Raw genomic sequence first — 23,359 nt, forward strand, 5'->3', positions numbered from 1 at the left:
TAACTGTGCTGAGCAAAAGGCTTGCTTACCTTTCCTTGGTACAGAAGACCTCCATACATGTCTGAACATTCAGAACTAGCTTTGGAGAGATGTGTCAGGCAGAGGAGTCAATCTTGAGAAAAGGAAAGGCTCTCCTAGCTCGAGTGATGACACATCTGCAAGAGGCATTCATTCGCTCTTTGTACAGACTGTCCAGCCTAGATGGCATGTGCTCTTCCAGGGTATAATGCCCCACTATCTAGTTTCAGCTGGACTAGAAAACTTTACTTGCCTTTTGGTTACAGTGCTGTCTTAGCCCTAACTTTCAGAGTGTGAGAGGTTTCTTCTTTGAGGTCGTTCCCATTGTGCTCGGTTTAGATAGATTGACTTGTAGTTGGTGGGATGGCCTCCTCAGCTGTTAGGCCTGAATTTATATTAAATAAATCACTCTGAAGCAGACTGAAGTCAGTGCCAACCTTATAAAGCATCTGGGTTCTGACTTACAGATGTGAAATAGATTTAAATCCTGGTAAAACTCATGGCACCTCTTCAGGCTGATGTGCTGTATTCCTGGTCACGGACCTTGCAGAAGGCACGTGGAAGAGCTGATTCAGGTTGCTGAATGGAGCTGCTTAATTGGAGAGTACTTAAAGGGAATTGGCATGGGGCTCTGGGTAGTTACAGAGTACTTCAGTGTGGAAAGGGCATCTGGACCAAGGGGGGCTTCTGTCATTTCTCTGACGTTTGAGAAGCATAAATGTGCAGTCTCAGTGTAAATACTTGTGAAAGGGGCACTGCTTTTTAGTCACTTATGTATAAGAGGAAACCCAGCTAGAAATGGCTGAAAAATTGTTGCCAAGCTTCAGCGCATACTTTAATAGCAGATTCCCAAACCATTGTCAGTTCCTTTTTTTTTTTTCCTCCAACCACAGCAGGTGATTTAAAGAAGGATTTTTTAAAAATTTAAATGCATCAGCATTTAAACAAGGAGTGAAGTTAAAAACAATCAGATATCCCTGTGAAAAAAGAGGGTGCAGAGAGATGGAGTGTGGTGTGAAACAGCAGAGCAGATTCCAAAAGCAAGGCTGCAGCTTTTGGTCTGTGATCTCTTTAAGTCCAGTGGGTAGGCGCAAAAGGGTTGTCCAAAGCAGTACGTGAACCTAAAACCAGCAGCGCTGTGAAGGCTCTGAAGCAGTTTGTGCGCTGAGCCCAAGCCCGTGCGGAAGGGAGCAGTGCGAGGCCTTCCCGACGCGCCTCAGGCAGGAACATGCCCTCGCACATGCGCAGTCCCATCCGCGGCGCGCGCCCTGACCGCCGGTCACGTGAGAGGCGAGGGGCGGGGCGCCGCCCACATGACCCCTCCCACGGCCCGGCTCGGCCCCAAAATGGCGGCCTACCTGCAGTGGCGGCGGTTCGTCTTCTTCGATAGGGAGGCGGTGAAGGAGCCGCCGGGGCCCGACGGAGCTGGCGGGAAGCCCTTCGTGCTGCCCGCGGGCATCGCGGTCTGCGACTCGGGCCGGGGCAGCCTCGTGTTCGGGGATATCCTTTGCGGCGGCGAGAGGCGCCTCGCCGGGCGCCGCGGCCTGCGCGGGGGTCGGGGCCGGAGGCGCGGCGGGTCGGGCTGGGCTGCCCCGCGGGGGCTGGCGCGGCCCGGGCGGGCGGGCGGGCGGGCTCGGGGCGCGGCAGCCTTGGGACCGCAGCGGCTCTCTGCGCTTCTGCGGCCCCTGCACGCCCAAAGTTTGGCGCTTTCGCTGCCTGAGGAAGCACACCTACTGCAAGCTTGGTAGGGGTCCGCGGCGGGGAGCCTGAGGGTTCGGGTAACGACGTGCCTGGTGTGTTCCTGTCTTGGTGTGCCTTAGCTGTGATCTACATATGGAAGGTCAGATCTGGTTTTTGCCCCGCTCCCTTCAGCTTACTAGTTTCCAAGCTTACAAGCTAAGGGTAACGCACCTCTACCAGCTGAAGCAGCACAGTATCCTGGTTTCTGTTGGTGAGGATGAAGAGGGTATTAATCCTTTGGTAAGTCAAACAGCTGAGAGAGGAAAGCTCATTTGTATGATGAATCTTTATAAAGACTATTGTGGTTACTTTGCCAGGGGCTTCTTTCCTTAAGTAGCTTGCTGGTCCTTGGCTCTGTGAACTCTGATGTCCATTCTTCACTTCCTAACACCTGAGCTTTCACCTGTGCCTCCTCTGTTGTTTGTAGGTTAAAGTGTGGAACCTGGAGAAACGAGATGGTGGTAATCCTCTCTGCACACGGATTTTTCCAGCGATACCGGGTAACAAGCCCACAGTCGTATCCTGCCTAACCGTCCATGAGAATCTTAATTTCATGGCGATTGGTAAGTAAAATTTAACTGGAGTAGTTAAAGAAAAATCTTTTGGTGCTAAGATGTAGGGAGAATAGATGGGTAACACAAAAAGTCAGGACTGATCATTCTGACTTTTTTCTTTTGTTCTCATCCAGCTTTTACTTGCAGAGGTAGTGTGTCTCACTGCTGGAGAGCTTGAGAGGATAAATGTGTATGCTTAGTGTGCATCTATATATATTACTGTATTAACTTTGATATTTAGAAGAGAGGCATGTATTTTTAGTTGATGTAATTTTTTTCCTATAAATCAGTAGATTTCAAATTTAATGAACTTATTATGAAATTTGGCTTTCATTGTGGCACAGAAAAGATCATGGATCGCATGATACCTAAGGTTGCAGAGATGTTTGTTTCTCAGTCACTGTGTAAAAATCTTTTTAAAACGAAGAAAAAAGGCTAGTTTCTTTGCTTGGATTTAAACACTCTTTTATAGTATTTGCTTAAACACTGACAAAGTAAGACAAGTAAGGTTTGTGAGGCTACAAGCTATTTCTGTGGGTTGATCCCTGCACTGAAATCAGAGTTTCCATATGTGTATTGTGGCCTTTCCCCTTGAAACAGTTTGCAGGATCAGGGCCCTAAGCAAGTTGTAGAAACCTAATGTTTTACTCAGTTTTAGGGATCTCCCTCTAGGGCTTTAAGAATTTAGATTTTAGAGTTTTAGGAATTCTCCCTTTAGGGTTTTTTGAGTGTGTTGTGTATTTTAAATGAGCAAATTAACTAAACTGATAGCTGTTCTTTTAAAAACAAAACAAAACAACAAAAAAAAAACCAAAAGAAATCAACCTGCAAGTGAAGTTTGTGTGGGGAAGACAAGTTGAATGTCACTGAAAAGTGGCATCATGTGTGCAGCCAGGAGACAGCTATGGACTGTAATAAGACTAATCGAGGATAGTCTGGTATGTGCTTCCATGAAGTGAGAACCTGCAGCGATCCCATTCCTTAATATCTTGTTGGCTAGCAAGGTGTTGTCACTCACCAGAGCTGCCATAACTTACACTGGATAATGTTTCAAGTGTGCCATATGAGTAAACAGTTTTGTCTGTCTCCTTCACCAGGTTTCGCAGATGGCAGTGTTGTACTTACAAAAGGAGACATCACTCGAGACCGGCATAGTAAGACCCAGATCCTCCATGAGGGCAGTTATCCAATTACTGGCCTTGCTTTCCGACAGTCTGGCAAAACAACGCATCTGTTTGTGGTGACCACAGAGAACATCCAGGTGGGAAGTTACTTATTAAAAATGAGAATCTGGCTTGCAAGTTGCATTGGCTTCAGAGTCTAGTTCAAAGTGATTCCCAAAATCTTGTATCTCCTCTGTAGTCTTATACACTCTCAGTGAAAGATTATCCTCATCTGGAGTTGGACACTCATGGTTGTGGATTGCGCTGTTCTTCTCTCAGCGACCCCTCCCAGGATCTCCAGTTCATTGTGGCGGGAAACGAATGTGTGTACCTTTACCAACCAGACGAACGTGGCCCATGCTTTGCCTTCGAGGGACAAAAGCTAATTGTTCACTGGTATCGGGGGTACCTCATCATTGTCTCCAAGGACCAAAAGACTTCTCCGAAGTAGGGCTCCTTGGAACAGATGAGTTCTTTTCACTTTTGTGGCTTCCTGCTTTCCCTTCTTCCCTGGGAGGCTTCACTGTGGGGGCTGATTGCAACTTTGTCAGAGGCTGTCAAAATTCATCCAAACCCCATACAGCCTTAATCTGTATTGAGGGAGTAGCACAATCATGTATGCTGAACCAATGGAATTTTTTTTCGGTCATATGAATGTGTCTAACGCATGGATGGAATTCCTGCATAAGTATTGACCCACTTAGTTTAATTGTCTGAATGGAACCCACTCGACTTTCTCCCTGGCATCGCTAGTTTGCATGGGTATCAAAAGCAATCAAGTTACGTTCTCTTGGATTTCTAAAACTTTCTTCTGCTTTCCAGGTCAGAGTTTGCTGGGAGCGAGGCACAGAATTCAGACAAACAAATCTTGAATATCTACGACTTGTGCAACAAATTCATTGCATACAGCTCAATCTTCGATGATGTAGTAGATGTCTTAGCAGAGTGGGGGTCTCTGTATGTACTGACCAGAGATGGGAAGATTCATGTCCTGCAGGAGAAGGATACACAGACCAAACTTGAGGCATGTAAATCTGTTTTGTTATTAGTCTCTGCCTTATGTCTGCAAGATTGTACTGCCTTGACAGATTGAAAAGTTGAAGAGCCAGCATTCAGGTAAGTGAGTAACATAACAAATGACTGGATGGCTTCTCCGCATAACCAGTGTTGTAAGCGTTTGATATTTAAAAGCCTGCATGTACTTACATGTGCAGCACTGAAAAGAAAGAACTTGTTTTCCGGGCATGTTTTAACCTTGTTTTGGGAGGTGATGTTTCCCTCATGCTGCTGTTATCCCATATTTAACAGATGTTATTCAGAAAGAACTTATTTGAAATGGCTATTAACCTGGCCAAGAGTCACCACTTGGATAGCGACGGCTTGTCAGAGATTTTCCGGCAATATGGAGATCATCTGTACAACAAGGGGAACCATGATGGAGCCATTCAGCAGTATATCCGGTGAGCAGGGGTTGTATGGAGCCGAGATAATGTAGCACAGATAGGCGCTACGGAGGCCTTGATATTTGTCTCAAATATCAGAATACCAGAAGAAAAGACATTGACTCGAGGCGAAGGATTCTACCAGTAGAGAGAAGCAGTTCAGTCAGATTAAAAGTCTCAGAAGAGTTGCTTGGTAATCACTGCCTACACCTTAGTGTAAGCTTCTTCTCTTTGATTGTGTCATAACATGGATTATGAAGCTGCATATAAGAATGGAATGGGGCCTAATAATGTCAATATAAACAAAGGATTGTCTCGTTTGGAATCTTGTGCCATTCTGGCTATCCCGTGTCCAAAAGCGCACTGTGAAACTGCAGAGGCTCACAGGAACATGACAAACCAGATTAAGGGTTTGTAAGGCTATCCACTGAGGCAAATATAAAAGATAAGTTTTTGTGTCCTACTGAGGAAAAGAGCAAATGCTAATGTGATGTAAGTAAGGTATAATAGAGGGTGGTTCAGAACCTTCTGTTCTTCTTATCTTAAAACAGAAGGGGAAGCAATTCAGTGTAATTTCAAGATGGTATATTAGTTGACTGATAAGAAAAAAACTTTTCATGCAATGCAAAAATAGAATTCTGATAACCCAGCACTAACTTTATTTGCAATTCATGGCATAATTGGGTACTATCTGGAAAAAATGCTATTTAAATGTAGGCAAAGCTTTTGAAGAGCTGACAAGAAAACTATGTAGTACACTTGCCTCCTGTGATAGCTGTAAGGCTAAGGATGAAATTTTCTTCTGTTGCTTTTCTTGTATCTTTCTTGGAAATACTAACTACTGGCTGTTGTCAGAGCCAAGGCAGTAGATAAGATGGATGATGTGATTTGATCAGGTATGGCAGTCTTGGAAGATGCTCAAACAGATTAACTGAAGTCTGTTGTAAAACTTCTCAGGTTTTATAAAACTTCTAACACTGTAGTGGGGCTTACTGACAACTTCATGTTTAGTCCCTTTAAAACACTATGAAGTGCAGTATACTTGTATAGCTGAAACTTTGCTCTCTGGAATCTTGACCTGTGGTGAGAGTTGGCATGTATTTTATTGTGGACTTGTCCGCGATAAAGTAAGTGTCAGGGTAACTGTGGCTAAACTGCTCAGATGTCAGCAAGAGTTTTGAAAGTAAGACTGAGTATGAGGCTGAAATTAAGGAAAACATGGCTGCTGTTCCCCTTTTTTTGGGCTTCCCGGTTAGCTGTGGTCAGTGTAGTCTTACCTTCTCACTCTTTCCTTAAAGGAATGTTAACTCCTTATATGCTGCCACCATCCTTCCAATTTGCAGCCTTTGTTGTAGAGGGGATTGTTTTTTTCACTGTGCATACAGATGGGTGTTCTGGTTATACCATAACTAGTTGCTTCTTCTGATATGTAGCTGGGTGGTCCCTAATGGGTTAGTGTCTGCTGAAGTTGTGTTCTGCCTGCTCCATTATTAATTTCTCCATTTGTGACTCACTGGGTATCTGGACTCTCGTGAAATGACTCTTCCCCTCCCAGAACTATAGGGAAGTTGGAGCCGTCTTACGTTATTCGGAAGTTCCTGGATGCTCAGCGTATACACAACCTCACTGCTTATCTACAGACTCTCCACCTGCAGTCCCTGGCCAATGCAGACCATACCACACTTCTGCTGAATTGTTATACCAAACTCAAAGACAGCTCCAAACTGGAGGAGTTTATCAAGGTAATTGTGGAAGGTAAACTAGAAATAATGCAAAGTGGTTAGGTTATCGTGAGAATTGAAAAGCGGTAATGGTGGCAGAATAAATTGGCTCCTGGGAGGGGGAGGAGCTATTTTTATTTAAAAAAAGGCAGGGGGGGAGCAGACAGAATGAGACTTGTACCTCAGTACCTTTGTCTTTGCTCCTTTGTTTCCAAGCTCTCAGCTTCATTCTGGGTTTGGCTGACTTGCCATTTAAGTTTGGAGTGTGCTGGCTTTGGCCAGTGTGGCTAGCAATCTACTTGAGAGGTGGTTAGACTGTTTCTATTCTGCGTGTGTGACCTTTCCCTTGCATGAGAGGTGCTGAGTTGTCAATGTTTTGGTTTTCCTCGGTCTACGTAAATGATTGCTACTTGTGGATTATGGGAATAATGAGGGGGGCTGCCTTTCTGCTTCTGTTTTTGTAGACTAGTGAGAGTGAGGTCCGCTTTGATGTGGAGACAGCAATCAAGGTGCTTCGTCAAGCAGGTTACTACTCGCATGCTGTGTACCTGGCAGAAAAGCATGCACACCATGAATGGTACCTCAAAATCCAGCTAGAGGACATCAAGGTGAGGAGATGCCATTGCTCACATTCCTACTGGTTTTGTCAGGGGTGTGACTTCTCTATGGACCATTCTGTGGACTCTGTGGATATGGACTCCCCTAGGACTATTCAGGCGGCGATAAAAACACCTGCTGCTGCTTGTGCATTGGTTCTCTGCTTCTGGTTTGTACAGTAGACTGAGGGTGGAAATCAGAAGGGTTAACTGTTTTATCTCGGCGATGGCTTTTTACAGAGCCACTTAAGAGAAGGGAGGATCTTTAGCGACAGACTGAGCTAAATCACTCTCTTCTTCCCCTGGGCTAGGGCCAACCTTCCTCCCTGAGGAGGAAAATCAGCAGGAGTTGTGAGCTAGGTGGTAATTCAGAGCAAATTAAAAAATGAAGTATACCTTCATGGTATAGTTGCAGTGTGTCTTCAGTGCTCTCTGTAGCCCAAGTAGCGGTGTAACCTTGCAATGGATAACAGGTGCCAGTGTCATATGATTCCTGCTGGCTGCCCCCACAGAACTACCAGGAGGCCTTGGGGTACATTGGAAAGCTGCCTTTTGATCAGGCAGAGAGCAACATGAAGCGGTATGGTAAAATCCTGATGCACCATGTCCCTAATGAGACCACGGAATTGCTGAAGATACTGTGCACTGATTACCGGCCATCAGGAGACAAAGAAGGCCCTGGGATGCTGGAAGGAAAAAAGGTATGGTTTGCACTGACTGAGAATTGTTGCTGTAGAGTAGCAAGTTTGCAGCAAGTGGATGCTCCCACGTGCTTTCTGGTGCAGGCCTGATGTCTTAAATGTAGTGAGGAGACCTGCCCTGGTGTTACCACCAGAGACAAAATACTCCCTGATGCTATTGCTCAGCACTGATTTCTGCATTAATTGGAATTCTGTACTGAGTATTCCTCTCGTGCCAGAGACACTGGAAATGAGCATGTTACGTGTTGGGAAAGAAGCACCTGTCTGGCTGTGGCTGGTCTGGGTGCTTAACTCTTCCTGGGCTCTATTACAGGCTAATTCTGAGGAGTTCATTCCAGTCTTTGCGAACAACTCTCGAGAATTAAAGGCTTTTCTGGAGCACATGACTGAAGTACAATCTGACTCCCCACAAGGTGTCTATGACACATTGCTGGAACTTCAGCTTCAGAACTGGGCACACGAACAAGATGAACAGGTTTGAACTCCTCCAGCTTTGTATTTTGAGAGGGAACTTTTGTGTCTGGTGAATATATTTGCATTCCTGCTGACCTGTAACCTATCCACGTGGGGGGTGTTAACATGAAGCAATACATGTGCTGTCCTGGACAAATAAATGGGAAAGCAGTCTGTTATCTGGGAGAGGACTCCTAATAAGGCTGAGATTGTTTTCTGTGAGTCTCATTTAAGCATGGATTCCAGAGAACACAATCTCCGTGAGCAGGTACCTCATCCCACAAAACAAGCTGTGTGCGCTTGCCTCGGCCTCTGAGAATATTGGTTATTTGGGCCAAAGAAATTGTGTCCTGTTTGCTTAATTAGGGCTAGAGGGTAAACAGGAGAACTTTCCTTTGCTTTAGAAGAGCTGCAACTTGTCATCGGGTCTGCAAAATGGTCTATCTGCGTGTTTGTTCCACCCTGCCCTGGTTCTCTGTAGATAAAGGAGAAGCTGCACAATGAAGCTATCACCCTCCTGAAGAGTGGAAGGTTCAAAACAGTCTTTGACAAGGCCTTGGTCTTATGTCAGATGCACAATTTCAAGGATGGTGTCCTCTACCTCTACGAACAGGGCAAACTGTGAGTGTTGCTCTCCTCATCTTTTTTCTTCCGCTACCGTGGGGATAACTGAGCCGTAAATAAGCCTTCCTGCCCTAGAAGAGTGAAAATCTCTTGAGTATCTCAAGACAGGGACTGCAGATCATGGTTCGGCTGAATCTCCCATTGTTATAGCAAGGCATTTATGTAGAGCATGAATGACAGACCAGTCTCGGCTTCTGTGGCAATGTCTGGGGATTGCATGGCAGGGTGAAAACCTTAGGTCCCTGTAACAATTCAGCAAGTGAGGTGATTGTATAGCTGATCTGCTTCCTTCTCCTTTAGTTTCCAACAGATTATGCACTACCACATGCAGAATGAGCAATACAAGAAGGTGATTGAGGTGTGTGAGTTGTATGGAGACCAAGAGGCTTGCCTCTGGGAACAGGCTCTTGGCTACTTTGCACGGAAGGAGGAGGACTGTAAGGAGTATATTGCTGCAGTGCTGAAACACATTGAGAGCAAGAATCTTATGCCTCCACTGCTTGGTAATACTGAGACGTGGCACCAAAAAGATTGGTTTATAGCACTCTGTGTATACTAGAAGTCTGAAAGGTATCAATGAAGTTCGAGTCCACCACTCAAAGTACTAAGCTGCACTATAGGGAACAGTGGTGCTAGTGACAGCTCCCTAACTGGGGGCAAAGATCTGCAGTTTCAAACACAGATGCCTACGCATCTCTGTGTTCCCTCCCGTCAGTGTGGGGAGGTGAAGGACTTGCCCAAACTCCCGCAGAGGATTGATTGGGAAGTAGGAATAGAATCTCATCTAATTGTGCTTTGTCCCTTTGATCTGAGCTATCCAAACATGCTCCCAGTCACCTGTTTCTGGAAGCACGTTAGTTGCTGTGGCCCTCGAATGGTCAAATTTAAACAGTCTTTAAATGAGGTTTGTGATTCAGTAGAAATACCGAACCTCTTTGCCTGTAAGCGACCTCTTAAAAGAAAGTGGTCCATCCAGGTAAGACTAATGTAGCCGCAGCTCTTTGCCGGCATTTAAACTAACATGTTGGTTGTCTTCAGTTGTGCAGACTCTGGCTCATAACTCCACAGCCACACTGTCTGTGATTAAGGATTATCTCGTCAACAAACTGCAGAAGCAGAGCCGACAAATCGAGCAGGACGAGCAGAGAATTCAAAAGTACCGAGAAGAAACCACGAGGATCCGCCAGGAGATTGAAGAGCTAAAAGCAAGGTGCGGGACTCTTTGGTGTCTTGCCTTATATAGGGTAGAAAGTTATTCCACTTTACTAAGAAGAAAATGTACCTTGTCTTTTCCACCCTTCTCCTTCCTTTTGTTGTCTCAGTCCCAAGATCTTTCAGAAGACCAAGTGTAGCATTTGTACCAGTGCGCTGGAGCTGCCTTCAGTCCACTTCCTGTGTGGTCATTCCTTCCACCAGCATTGCTTTGAAAGCTACTCTGAGAGCGATTCAGAATGCCCTACTTGCATGCCAGAAAATCGCAAAGTGATGGACATGATCCGAGCCCAGGAGCAGAAGAGAGATCTGCATGACCAGTTTCAGCATCAGGTGGGTAACGTGCTGCCTGGCTTGCCAAGTTTAAATAAACAGGATTGAGCTTGCTTTGCAGGCCCCTAAGGCTGGTAGAGAAGGGTGAGGCTGGAAGTTATTTTGTAGGCAAGGGTCTATTGAGTGAGAATAATGAGGCGTTATACCTAAGCCAGTCACTCCAGCTCTTAGGGTAAGAGGATTCCTCGATGCTCTGCAAAGATGGAGTAGCAGCCGTTTAAAGGGGCACGGGGACAGTGCAGCTCCCATGCGTTACGGGTGGTGCTTCTGCACGGTGTTTCCCTGAGGACCAAATAGCGACGTTCAGAATGGGGTAGCGGCTGGAACGTGCTCATGCCTTGGGGAAAAACTAGAGCGGCTCAGGCAGTGTGTTTTCAGTAGCTTTTGTGCTTGGGTACTATGTCTATTTTCAACTTCTCTGTGCGTGGTTCAAACGGAAGAGTAAAGAAGGAATAGCTGAGTTCATAGAGGTTGAATGTCCCCGTCGCAGAAAAGCTTAATGCAAGAAAGGCGCTCTTATGCCTGTGTGCCGTGAGTGCCGCAGAGCGTGCACGCGTATCTGCAGCGCAGAGGGGTGGAAATGAGCGGGGAGGGACGAAGGGCTGGGCTGCAGGCTCTTCTTGATCACGCCGCTCTGTGTCCCGCAGCTCAAGTGCTCAAACGACGGCTTCTCCGTTGTCGCCGACTACTTCGGGCGAGGCGTTTTCAACAAGCTCACCCTCATCACCGACTTCCCGGGACGGTCGGCCACGACGATCGAGGCGGGCCTGCAGCGGGAGCTGCTCGTGCCGGCCAAGCGCAGCACCTGACGCGGCCGCGCCCCGAGGCTCCTGTACCCCCCCCCGCCCCAACCCCCCCAATAAAGCGGCCTGCCCGCGCAGCGCGGCGTCTCTCGGGGCGGCGCGAGCGGCCGTTGCCGCCGGGGGCGGGGCGGGGCGGGGGGCGGACGTGACGTGCGCGGGGGGGGCGGGGCGGCGCCGTGCAGCAGAGCGGAGCGGAGCGGGGAGCGCGGAGGTGGCGCCATGGCGGCGCCGGGCCCGGCCGCCGGGAGTCGAGCCGCGGGGTCGGGGCGCGGGGAGCCCGAGCGGGAGCGGCCGCTGCCCCGCTCGTCGCCGCCGGGCGCGAACGGCGTGGGCGGCAGAGCGGTCCGCGTGGGCACCCGCCGGAGCCAGGTAAGCCCGGGGGGCCCTTCCTGGGCGCGGGGTCCTGCCGCCGGGGAGGCGAGCGCCGGCCTCGGGGCCGCGGCCGGGGCGGGGAGGCTGGGCTGCCGCGCCGGCGCTGGGGTGGCGGGAGGGGGGTCCCGCCCGCCCCGGTGCTGACGGGGCTCCGGGCGCGCTTCGGGAGGCGGTAACGGGCAGCTCCGAGGGGCGCTGCCTTGGCGCAGACCCTCCGGGACCGGGGCAGCGAGCGCCTTTCCGCGGCGAGGGCGGCCGCGCTGTGCACCTGCGAGCGTGCAGGGCTCGTGCAGCCCTAAAGGGAGGCAGCCGAGAAGAGGCACCCTGCTTCGGCCCTCGCAGAGGGTGCCCGCAGATAGCGCGGGTATCTTTGGCCATCCGGCTGCGGCGGGAGGAGCGGAATAGCAAGGGGAGATAAACGTCCCTGAGGCTTTTGTTCTGAGATAAACTTTTTCATCCTGCTAGCAAGTTCTAGGAAGAATTCCCTGCTTCGGAGAGGGTGGGAAGGCGTTACGCGTGGGCTTCAGGGCAAGGGACGTAGCCTTGCATGTGTGCTATCCCCGTTTCCAACCTGAGACTCTTGCGGCCCTTTACAAAGGGAAACAACTACTTATGCTCGTTTTATATGTTAGGGCAACCGCAGTCCTGAGAACGAAGTCAGTTGCCCTAGGCTACATAGCTCGTCAGGGCAGAGACTGAAACACCCATTTTCTATGCAGCTGTGGTTGCTTGACTCTAGTGCTGCTTGTATTTGTGGAAAGTTTCTCTGCTAATACTATACTGGTTCTGTTTTACTTGCTTCTGCTGCTATTGTACAAGGAAAAGTTCTTCCTGTATTTTACTGGTTTAAGACCTGTTGCTTGCTCTGTGTGCAGACTCGAGCTGTTACTTTCTTTTGTCCGTAGAACCTCTGAATAGAGCTCTGATCTTATGCAGCACGAGTAACTCAGATTTGCCTGCAGCAGAAACTTTCCACAGGCAAAGTGAAATCCTACTGGCTCCTTTCAAAACTTGCAGCACTGATAAAATTCATATTCCTAGAAAAAGCATATAGTACCTAGCATGTGATATGACTTGTTTGTTTGTCAGTGAGTGGCAGCAGGATGGTCTTGTTTGCCTTTCTGCTGCTTGTACACATACATCTGAAAGCCTAAGTTTTGATCTGCCTTAATTTTAAAAGTAATAAAATAATGACATGTCTTTAGCATCATTCTTTCAGTAGTGGCCTTCCACAGAGATGAAGCAGGGTGGCCTAAAGTTAGGTAGGTAAGTGCTGCCCATGCATAAAGGTGCTGGGGTGGTGTACAGAAATGGGATGTCTGATTGCAGGACAACTGCTGACTTAATCGAAACAGCTGGAAGTAGAGTGTGCGAATCCTGACATTGAGTCGTTTGCTCTAGTTGCCGTTTTTAGCTGAATAAAATCTCTTTGCTGTGCCTCCTCAGGCACACACTTAGTACGTGGGGTGCTCTGGTCATAGTACAGATTCAAAAGGTTTGTACGTATGAGCTATTTTGTGTGATGCTACTTGTTTCTAATGCTTATGTTTTAGAGGATGTCATGGTTATGAGTGACTATCAAAGAAGGCTAAAGGCTTCTCTAGCTACTGTACCAACGATGCACTTTTTGCATGGAGCTTTGCTTTCTGCTTTGTTGCAGCTGGCCCGGATTCAGACCGATAGTGTAGTTGAGATGCTCCGTGAGCTATATCCCGACCTCCACTATGAGATTGGTAAGTTTTTTGGATGTTGCTCTGAGGTAGATAGCAGCAGGAGCCAGCCGGTTATCTTTGTGTACAAGATGTGAGTTTAGAGCGCTGTCATGAGGAGGAGAATTATCCCTCACTTATCCGGGAGTCCAGTCTGAGTTCAGTTAGGGATGTGTGGCCGGGCAACTGCTGCTGCTGTCTTCCAAGGAAGAAAGATGGACTTCAGAAACTACCAATAGCTGAGGATCTGAGTACACAATGTAGATGGTATTACGTTGCTACGTTTTGAGAACCTAGCATCAGTCTGGCCGCACCCTGGACTTCAGCGTATGCGCCAAGGATGCTTTCCTGTCTGGGGCTTGTGGCGTTCAACAGCATAGGAAGAACTGGGAGCCCGGTCTTGCACTGAAGAAAGCTGCTGAGTGTCTGCCAGCGCTCCAGGGAAAGACCTGGACAATTTCCACTGAGCCTGCTCTTCCCAAAACATGCCCTCTTTTCTTTCTTGGTGTTTTCCAGGATAGTGAAAGAAATCTCATTTTTTGCCTGCGTTAAGTACAACACTTTCCTAGAAGTGAACTGCTCTCATGTTTATCCTGAGTCTGTGTTCACACAGCAGTGCGTAACGCTGTACTACTGTGTGTCGTGTGTTACATACCCATTTCTAGTCCAGGCCTACGTGTGCTGACCATGCCTTACATTTTGCCTGTGCTCTCTCTTGCTGAACAGTTGCCATGTCAACAACGGGAGACAAGATCTTGGATACAGCGCTTTCCAAGGTAAAGAATTTCTTTTTTTTTTTTTTTCCTCTAAATGCAGAGTAATTGTACATGATGGTATATTTGCAAACTTTTTATTGTGCTTCGCGTTCCTTCATTCACGTTTAGATTGGGGAGAAGAGCCTCTTCACCAAAGAGCTGGAAAATGCACTCGAAAGAAATGAGTAAGAGCTCAATGCTTTCCCTTTGTTGCCTGGCATTCATGGTACTCTTTGGACATCCTGGACTTGCTGCACATGTGATCTAGTTTCCTCCTTTTCTGCTACGTCATAGACTAAGAAAGAGACCCTTTTGGATAAGTCACTGTCTTTTTTTTTACTCTCTGCTCTAGATTCAGGCTGTATGTTTTGAAGAAAAGCTGTCATGTCACAAAGTCTGCCCTGGTTGGTTCACCTATGCGATTTGCGTGTTACATGCGCATCAGAGTAGATGTCTCATCTAATCTACTTCCTGCTTACAACTACATTATTTTTAAAACACTTGGCCTAGTAATTTTACTTGTTGATAAGCACGCTGGAGAATTGGACATGGGGAGGTGGTGCTGCTTTTTACTGTATCTTGTTTCTACAGAAAAGCTCAGTTCAGACTCATAGTGGAGCAGAAAGAGGTTATTGCTTTTTTGTAATATCCTGAGAAGAGTTGCTGTGGTGCTTGTGGCATCGTTAAAGTGGGTTTAAAAACAAAGACTTTCTTTTGCCTCTCTTACACATAGGCACGTGATAACGTTTTCCAGTAAAGTCAGTAAAAAAACCCTCTGTAGGCACAATCATTTACTGTTTTGTTCATTGTCCTTGTAATGAGGCAGACGGCTTGTACTTTGGCTAGCAGTTATTTTCACTTTGAAGTGTAATATCAGCCAACATACTGGTTGCATACTGGTTCAATGAATTTCTCCATGTGCACTTCTCCTGCATCTTCCCCTGACTCAACCTGATTGTTGTAATGTGTCTTGCAGCACTGGTGGGAGGAAGGCATTATCCTAATCTTTACGGGGGGGAAAGAGGGACAGAGAAAGATGAAGTGACCTTTCTGATGTTACACTGTCGTTCTCTAGTAATTCTGGCTGTAGCATCCTGAAATCCCTCTCTCTCTTCCACATTAATGCCCAGTGCGGATTCTCACTTCTCCGTACCTTACTTGCAGGCTCTGGTAGGTACCTCACGGGCCCGACCATCTCTTCAGTACTCTGATTACTGTCTCCTAATTTTTAGAGTTGACCTGGTGGTTCACTCCTTGAAGGACCTGCCAACTTCTCTCCCTCCTGGCTTTACGATTGGCGCTATCTGCAAGTAAGTGTGGATGCAAGGCTTGATTCTCTGAGGGACCGGCATTTTAAAGTGTGAGTAGAAAAGCAAAAGCAAATTAGGTTCTCTTTAGGAACAAACGAAAACAAAAAACCCAAACAAAACAACTCAGGTCTGTCAGGCCTGACTCTCGCAAGTAAAATTGACTACACAGTCCTGTTAGTTACTTCTTTTTCTTCACTGCCACACTTGTGCCATTACAAAGATGGCATGTTGGGCTGCTTCACTCCTCCTTAAAACCTGGAGGAAGCAATGGGGCAGTTGTGGCTGAAGGGCTGGCTTGCACAAGGCTTGGCAGACACTTAAGACCCCTCTCTCATTTAGGTCAGTAGCTGGAATCTGCTTTGTTTTAGTAACAGTTAAAAGCCATTTTAATGAAATGTCTTCTGGATTTCTGTGCCATGTGGTGATTGGTATCCATGTAGGTCACTGTGCAACAGTGCTTGTTACTGTTCTACCTGACTTGGGAATAGGCAAAATGGTAAAGGGAGGGAGCGCAAGCCTGTGGGCACGCGCAAGGTCCGTAGGAGATACTGTTTCCCCCCATCCTGCAGTGAACTCTTCCAGGTAAGGATTAAGCACGTCAGCAGGTTATGCCTGCCTCTTCCAAGTTTGTTCACCCTCCGATTATTCTCCGAATCGGTGGTAGAGCTGTAGCTATCCTAGAATTCTGTGGCCAGTGGGCTTGCTGGAAATCCTTACTTTTACAAGGGTAAAGGGGCTTATTTTGGAGCTGGGGACAGTTCCTGTGAGGACTGAGAAAAGAACTGTTGAAGTTTTAACAGCGTTCTGTTAAATGATGTCTTGGCTATTCTGCTCTTGCTTTGCTTTGCAGAAGGGAAAACCCACATGACGCTGTTGTCTTTCATCCCAAGAATTCTGGGAAAACACTCAGCCTCCTTCCTGAAAAGAGGTAAGCGGAGAGAAGGGGAAGACAGTAAGGTGTAGAAATGGAAAGAAGGGGTTTCTTAATATTTCCCAGTGATGTGTCGATATGCTCCTTTGTTTTTTTCTTTAGTGGTTCTATGTTGCCTAAAATTAGCTTTTTATATACATTACATTGAACTCACTTGCTGGAAGGAGCAACACTGTCTTGTAGGTGTGCTGTAGACTAATTGAGTCAGGTTGGATCCCTGCAGCCATCTTTGAGATTCAGTGTTTTCTCAGGTTAGACCCTTCCTTATCATGGCCTCCAGAGCGAATTCCTCACCCTTTATAGAGTGCTCGCTGCAGGGAAGGGCACGCAGTCTAGGCTGTGTCTAGTGCATCGTTTAGTTTGTACTGGCCTGAACCGTGCTCTCGTTGTTCTCACCCAGCCAATTCTGATTTCTTCGTTGGTTGTTTGGCCTCGCCTCCCCTCCCTGTGGTTCTCTGTGAGATGAGCAGTTTCTCTGTTTTGAGTTACTTGACTGGTTTTCCGTGCCTCTTCATAGAGGTTATTGGATTCTTTTGCCTGAGACTGCTGAGTGAAATTACTCATATTAAGGTAACTGTATTAGAAAGATTTTGTTTTTCTGTATTAAAAACAAAAGAAACAAAGTAGCAGTGTCACAAACGTAGATTCACACTTCTGTGTAACTGGGTAGCTGGAAGGTCATATCTGGTTTAGGTTCTAGGGTACCAACAAAAGTGAATAGCATACATCTCTGGAAAGGAAATACTGGCCAGACTGGCAGCTTTCCATGGTGTCCAGTTATGCACATTGTTGTTTCCAAAGGTTCTCTGTCATCTTATGTCATTTAGGTTGGCTGGTTCCATCTGCCTTAGTTTGGGACAGCCGAGTCTGTTCTCTGTGACAACTTTCTTTGTGGACTGCCGGTGGAGATGACTTGGTTGGAGGTGGTCATGCTCTTTAAATGAAGTTTCATCAGTCCCTGACGATGGCTAAAGGCTGCCTTCCAGAAGCTTCTCCTGTAAAATCAGTCCCTTGTGAATGGCCTTCTGGTTTCAGCCAGACTTTGTACTAAACCCCACTAAGTAGTTTTTCCTTCTGCCAAGAAAATATAAATTGTAGGCAGATTCTCAAGATCTTCACTTCTGTTAGAAATTAAAAAAAAAAAAAATTGCTGAATGCTTCCTTGAAACTTCTGACATATCTTTGGCTGGAGGTAAGTGCAGGAGTATTCTGGATTTCACTGATTTGATTTTTCCAACAGCGTAATTGGAACCAGTTCACTTCGGCGAGCAGCCCAGCTCAAAAAGAGGTTCCCTCAGTTAGAATTCAGGGATATCGTATCCTTTCCTGGCAAAAAGTGGGAGCTGTATAAAGCTGCAAAAAGGAAAATAGAGCTTACTGTAATGCGAAGTCTAGAATCAAGGCTGATTCTCAATGCCAGACCTACAAGAACAAACCCCTTCCCCCAAGGCTACCTCCTCTAATGTATTCTGAGAGGGGTGTATAATGGTCTCAATCCTCTTTCTTCTGAAACCGTAAAGAAAAGGCCTGGCCTTATTCTAGCTTTAAAGAGGTAGAAGCATTTTACAATAAGAAATGTTCTGAAACCTGCTTGACAGATGCCTCCCGTGTGTTTGTTACAGTGGTGGCCAACTGTCGTTTGGTCCCCAATACCTTAGACATGACTTGAGCCACTGAACTAGTGGTAAAAAGCAGTGTTATCTCGGTCCTAGTAACCCAGTTCTATGCCTTGCAAAATGAGTTGGTGTCAGGTGCCAACAGTGCACCTTAAATGACATGGATATCTTTTGAGAGTCAGTGCTTGAATGAATATTCCATAGCACTGAGGAAAGTTCTCTCGAAAGATGGTGGAACAATTGTCCATGTTTAACACTTGTTTCGGGATGGTACCCTGACTGATTCTCGTTTGGAGGCTGTCAAGCTCTATGCGTTCTGTAAACACACTCAAGTGAAGGGTTATAGGACTGTTTGCATGCTGTTTCTATACTTGCTTAACCACCTCTGCAGAGAGGGAATTTAAACACCCGCTTGAAGAAACTCGATGAGAAGGAAGACTTCAGTGCCATAATCCTGGCTGCTGCTGGGCTGAAGAGAATGGGCTGGGAGAATCGCATTGGCCAGGTAAAGAGCAGCAGAGCAGAAAACAACATTCTCTTCTGAACCACTAACTGCTTCGCTTTCAGGCCTAGTGCTAGTGCCATCACAGATGAGCATGCAGCCTGCTGAATCCACTTCCACATTAGCCTGTGGTTTGATGCGTTTCAGGCATTTTTGTTTCTTTACAAGTACAAATTTACCATGCATCTTTTCATGGCGCAGAAAGAGTTTGTAATCTGATAATCTCCCTGCACTTCACAATACTTGTGTCCAGCAACACAGCGGTGGGCAGCCAAGATATTTTTGATAACTAATTAATGAAATGTTACAATCCTAATGAAGGGAAGTAGCTTACCTCATGTTAGGGATGGAAACACTGAGGCACAGGAAGGAGGAGGTGATATTTTCATGGTCAGGCACACAATCAGCTGATTTTGGAGGTCAGCATAGAATTCAGCTCTCGCTTTCTCTATTCTAAATTGTGCAACCTGAATTAATTCTGATTCTGCTTCCTTCTAGATCCTAAGCCCGGAAGACTGTCTGTATGCTGTTGGACAGGTATGTTACAGCTTGTGCGTCTGAAGCGTTACTGTGTATGGAAAGCCAACAGCAGTACAATGTGTCAGAGTAGATAACTGTGTGACAGCCGAGTATTTCCATTGTTAGTTGCCAAATAACTACGTCGGTCTCTTTTGGTGACTGTTAAACTGTTTATGCACAGACTGTGGGAAGAATAGTAGGCAGTTCTCTGCTAGCTTTTGTTTTGGGGGCTGAGGCATCATCAGTAATGGAAAAATGGTTAATAAATGCAACGTGTGACACAATTACACTGGAGTGTCTCTGCAAAAGTCAGGGAGGCCCTGGCAGGATCAGTGCTGAGCTGCACCAGGCTAACTGCGGAGAGCTGCTGCAGTATCTCTGCACTGTGACACCACCTTCCCCCCCTTACTCCCAGTTTGCTAACCCCAGCAGTGTGGAGCTGAAGCATGGCACTCGGCACACAGTCCAAATGCACTTGTTTCTAGGTGGAAAAAGAACCCTTTGCAACCAGTGGATTGTTTCCTGATTTATTTTTATAAATGTCTAAACTTCCCAAGTGAAATGCGTCCGAGCCTATGAATTTTGTTTCATGACTGTGCTGAGTCATGAGAAGATGCAGAAGACACAGAGATGCATATGCATAAAGCTGAAGGGTTGTTTGTTTGTTTGTTTTAAATTTTCTTCTTGTAGGGTGCCTTAGCAGTGGAAGTTCGTGCCAAAGACCAAGAGATACTGAATATGGTATCTGCCCTGCATGATGGAGAAACTGTGCTATGCTGCATTGCTGAGAGAGCCTTTATGAAACATTTGGTATGTGTGGCATTGTTGCTTTTTCTGCTTGCTTCCATCCTGCAGGAGCAGTAAATATGGCTCCGCTAGAGTTAAACTGGAAATATGGTATGGTAAGTCTGCCAAATAGATTGTGTGTGTGTAAGTGACTGAAGTGTGATAGCTAGAGTTGTGTGCAACACAAATTTTGCAGAAGCTTCTGCTTTGAATGTGTCAGGTAGCAACCTCAGTGTCAGCTTCTTTCTGGTTTAGGAGGGTGGATGTAGTGTTCCTGTTGCAGTCAACACCACGCTGAAAGATGGCCAGGTAAGGAGTACTTCGTATTTTTCTGGGATTAGTCCTGAAAAACTGTTCCAATGTATGCATATTCCCCGAGACTTCCCTGAAGCTAACTCCAGTAGACATCTTTACAACTGAGTAGAGCAGATAGGGCCCTGATTCAAGTTTTCCAGGTTGGTGCCCAAAGTAGGGCTACGAGAATGGGTCTGGTCACTGAAGCTCTGTGTTGGAAAATGCCCTTATAATCAGGCTTTTCCTCCTTTAAAGGTAGCATTGCCCTTAGGTCTGGAAAAGTCTCATTTCTGACTCCTGAAAATCAATGTTTTTACACAACACTACAATCATTAAGAAGATGGAAAGCTGGAAAAAAATTCAGCCTTTTTCTAAGAAAGTCGCATCTTCCCTAGCAGGGATTGCTTTCCTTACAGCTTTATCATATCTCTATTCCTGCTGGTCCCACTGGGCTATGAAAGCATTCTCCTCCAGATTTGGCTCATATTTTGACTTTTTTTTTTTTTTTTTTTTTTTTTTTTTTTTTTTTAAGGAGATGCTTGGCTTGGGTTGTTTTTGTGTTTTGTTTTGTTTTGAAATGTTACTAATCCTTTCTGTGTGTCTTTCTAAGTTGTATTTGACTGGAGCAGTCTACAGCTTGGACGGTTCCGATAGCCTGAAGGAGACTATGCAGACCAGTGTTAATTATCCACAACAGGTACGTGAACCGCATTTTGGCTTCAAAATCCAAACCTGAAGCTGGATGACAAAACCAGGCCTTTTGATATCTATTGCTTTTGGTCTGGTCCTTCAAAGCCTCAACTTCATTCCCCCCTGTTCTGATAAGAGTTCTTGGAAACTGTAACAGGACACCACCATTCTGGACTCTTCAGACCACGCATTTTACCCAGGTCTCCGCATGGATTAAACAATTGACTGCCTATTCCTTCCTGCTGCCTTACATTGAGATATTTGTATTTGCAGAATGAAGATGGACCAAATGATGATGTGCAGCATGTTGGCATCACGGCCAAGACTGTTCCTTGTCAGGCCCAGCAAGCTGCAGAGAACCTTGGTGTTGAACTTGCTAATTTACTTCTGAGTAAGGGGGCTAAACATATCCTTAGTGTAGCAAGGCAGCTCAATGATGCCCGCTAAACCTGTGGTGCGGTAGGCATGATTGCTACAGCTGTTGCTCAGGCCTCTGCAGCTGCTGTATCTTCATCCTTTGGGGGAAGGGATTTATTTAAACATTCACATCAGTCTCATCTGATGTGTGGACATAAAAACTTGAAATACAAAGTTAACTTGTGAGTACTTAGCTTTTCAGGGATTTCATCCTGTTCTACATTTCTCCAACTTGCAAGCTATCTCTGTGAAGCTCATTTCAATTATTTTATTTTGTCACTAGAAAGTCAAACTTGGGAAATGTTCTCATACAGCATTTAGAAATAAGGAACTGAATACAAATTAAAGACTAAGCTGTGACAGTACTAAAGAAAATAATGTCCTCTGGGTAGTTATAGAACTTGCATAATTCTTTGACTGTTATTTGGGCCTGTTCATTCATCAGATTGATGGAAGGGAGCTGAATTAGGTTGCTAATACAGGGTTCTTCATAGTAGAGTCCCAGGGACACTGTGTTCATCATAGGCCTCAGTTAAAGAATTAAGTTTGAAGTATCAGATCTAAATTTGCCACCAACCACTAATCAATTCTAATCTGAAGTACCTGGATGGCTAATTTATCCCTGGATAGATGGAATCTGAGACAGTCGTTTATATACTATAACCAATCAACTTTGATCTAAACTTAAAGAGGAAGAAAACTGGGCTTATGGTGCCTTTTTCTGTAACTGTTGGCTATTTCCTTGTACTGTAGTAAAGAGTTAACATGTCCAGTTCCCTTTGCAGGTTCTCTCTCCAGAGCTCCTGCGCTAGTGCCTTGTAGGAACACTGACATGGCATCTTACCGGGGTGTTGTTTTGGAAATGAAGCATTGTTTATTCTCTTGGCAACGTCCACTGAATGTAACAGCCAATAAATACAGTGAAGTTAAAGGACGCAAGTGGCCCTGGGGAGCAGCGCTTGTATTTACAGTGTTCTTGATGGCAGTGGAGCGGGGGCGGCGTAAGAGTCTCACTCCGTTATTGCTGCGCCCCCCACCCCCCCCCACCCCTGCGCTCGGGCTCCGGCTCCCTCAGGCGCCCCCTCCCCCCGCCCCGGGGCTGCAGGCGGAGGCGGCGCGCGGGCCGAGCGCGGGAAGCCCCGCGGCGCCCCCGGCGGCCGGGGGGGCGGCGCGGCGCCTGGCGCCGCCTCCCGGCACGGCGGCGGGCCGGAGACGCGCCCCCTTCCCCCGCGGATCGCAGCTCTCCCGGTGAGCAATGTGGGTGGCCCTGAAAAGGGCCTTTGTGTGTGTGGCGTCGGTGGGGCTCGGCCGCCCGCCCTAGTACTCCTGCGACTGCTGCCCGCCGCCCTTCTTGCCGGCCTTGGCGGGGCCCGCGCCGCCGCCGCCCGTCTTCTTGGGCAGCAGCACGGCCTGGATGTTGGGCAGGACGCCGCCCTGCGCGATGGTGACGCCGCCCAGCAGCTTGTTGAGCTCCTCGTCGTTGCGCACCGCCAGCTGCAGGTGACGGGGGATGATGCGCGTCTTCTTGTTGTCGCGGGCCGCGTTGCCCGCCAGCTCCAGGATCTCGGCCGTCAGGTACTCCAGCACGGCGGCCAGGTACACGGGCGCGCCGGCCCCCACCCGCTCCGCGTAGTGCCCGCGCCGCAGCAGCCGGTGCACGCGCCCGACGGGGAACTGCAGCCCAGCCCGGGACGAGCGAGACTTGGCCTTAGCCCGGGCCTTACCGCCGCTCTTGCCACGGCCAGACATGGCGTCTCGCTACGGTGTCGCCTCGCACCCTCTGCGCAGCAGCTGCACCGCGAAATGGGGCCGGGGGCCCCTCACCCAGCCCCTTTATAGCCTCTGGCAAAGGAGGGCCCAGCTCATTGGACAGCGCCGCCGCGCCTCGCAATTGGTGCGTAGCCCGGAAGAACCTTCTTGCTGACTGGTCGGTTTTGCGATCCGAAGGCGCTCGCCTCGAGTCTATTGGCGACTGCGACGGGCCAATAAGGAGGTAAGGCGCCAAATTCATACCGCGGGAGGCAGTTGGGGCTCGCGCGGCTGGAGGAGGGGCGTGGCGCCGTGTGGTACCGCCGCGCGCCGTGTGGCACCGCCGCCC

At 47.4% G+C, this 23,359-nt stretch overlaps 3 protein-coding genes across 5 annotated transcripts; 2 read left to right on the plus strand and 1 right to left on the minus strand.

The window, feature by feature from the left end:
- Window positions 1–1,321: 1,321 nt before the first annotated feature.
- LOC112991631 (VPS11 core subunit of CORVET and HOPS complexes) lies at window positions 1,322–11,437 on the plus strand. 2 transcript variants are annotated; one of them, XM_026114273.2, is made up of 16 exons: window positions 1,322–1,518; window positions 1,850–1,998; window positions 2,186–2,321; window positions 3,410–3,573; window positions 3,675–3,922; window positions 4,298–4,499; window positions 4,784–4,935; window positions 6,473–6,659; window positions 7,103–7,246; window positions 7,747–7,935; window positions 8,249–8,410; window positions 8,870–9,009; window positions 9,313–9,515; window positions 10,051–10,222; window positions 10,335–10,557; window positions 11,205–11,437. In XM_026114273.2, the coding sequence occupies exons 1-16, from the start codon at window positions 1,332–1,334 to the stop codon at window positions 11,364–11,366; spliced, it is 2,820 nt and encodes a 939-aa protein (XP_025970058.2). In that variant the 5' UTR covers window positions 1,322–1,331; the 3' UTR covers window positions 11,367–11,437. The 2 variants fall into 2 exon arrangements, with proteins under 2 accessions (XP_025970058.2, XP_064360214.1); XM_064504144.1 differs by lacking the exons at window positions 10,335–10,557; window positions 11,205–11,437 and having other exon boundaries at window positions 9,313–9,582; window positions 10,051–10,210.
- Window positions 11,438–11,505: 68 nt separating this feature from the next.
- On the plus strand, window positions 11,506–22,196 carry LOC112991649 (porphobilinogen deaminase). 2 transcript variants are annotated; one of them, XM_064504151.1, is made up of 13 exons: window positions 11,506–11,729; window positions 13,393–13,465; window positions 14,168–14,217; window positions 14,326–14,381; window positions 15,429–15,506; window positions 16,357–16,434; window positions 17,678–17,753; window positions 18,445–18,558; window positions 19,054–19,092; window positions 19,765–19,884; window positions 20,116–20,169; window positions 20,765–20,851; window positions 21,118–22,196. In XM_064504151.1, the coding sequence occupies exons 1-13, from the start codon at window positions 11,580–11,582 to the stop codon at window positions 21,289–21,291; spliced, it is 1,149 nt and encodes a 382-aa protein (XP_064360221.1). In that variant the 5' UTR covers window positions 11,506–11,579; the 3' UTR covers window positions 21,292–22,196. The 2 variants fall into 2 exon arrangements, with proteins under 2 accessions (XP_064360221.1, XP_025970080.1); XM_026114295.2 differs by lacking the exon at window positions 11,506–11,729 and adding an exon at window positions 11,955–12,998.
- LOC112991651 (histone H2A) lies at window positions 22,113–23,197 on the minus strand. The gene has a single exon (XM_026114297.2). The coding sequence runs from the start codon at window positions 23,008–23,010 to the stop codon at window positions 22,579–22,581; it is 432 nt and encodes a 143-aa protein (XP_025970082.1). The 5' UTR covers window positions 23,011–23,197; the 3' UTR covers window positions 22,113–22,578.
- Window positions 23,198–23,359: the final 162 nt, after the last annotated feature.

The sequence above is a fragment of the Dromaius novaehollandiae genome, unplaced genomic scaffold (genome assembly GCF_036370855.1).
Source record: "Dromaius novaehollandiae isolate bDroNov1 unplaced genomic scaffold, bDroNov1.hap1 HAP1_SCAFFOLD_84, whole genome shotgun sequence".
Classification (NCBI taxonomy): domain Eukaryota; kingdom Metazoa; phylum Chordata; class Aves; order Casuariiformes; family Dromaiidae; genus Dromaius; species Dromaius novaehollandiae.

Excerpts from the sequence above, each read along its gene's own strand:
- LOC112991631 (XM_026114273.2), top strand. The coding sequence starts at position 1,332 with ATGACCCCTCCCACGGCCCGGCTCGGCCCCAAAATGGCGGCCTACCTG. Across the intron at positions 1,999-2,185 it reads AAGAGGGTATTAATCCTTTG|GTTAAAGTGTGGAACCTGGA; the intron begins GTAAGTCAAACA and ends TGTTGTTTGTAG. Across the intron at positions 7,936-8,248 it reads GGATGCTGGAAGGAAAAAAG|GCTAATTCTGAGGAGTTCAT; the intron begins GTATGGTTTGCA and ends GCTCTATTACAG.
- LOC112991649 (XM_064504151.1), top strand. The coding sequence starts at position 11,580 with ATGGCGGCGCCGGGCCCGGCCGCCGGGAGTCGAGCCGCGGGGTCGGGG. Across the intron at positions 15,507-16,356 it reads ACGATTGGCGCTATCTGCAA|AAGGGAAAACCCACATGACG; the intron begins GTAAGTGTGGAT and ends TTTGCTTTGCAG. Across the intron at positions 19,093-19,764 it reads GTCTGTATGCTGTTGGACAG|GGTGCCTTAGCAGTGGAAGT; the intron begins GTATGTTACAGC and ends TTCTTCTTGTAG.
- LOC112991651 (XM_026114297.2), bottom strand. The coding sequence starts at position 23,010 with ATGTCTGGCCGTGGCAAGAGCGGCGGTAAGGCCCGGGCTAAGGCCAAG.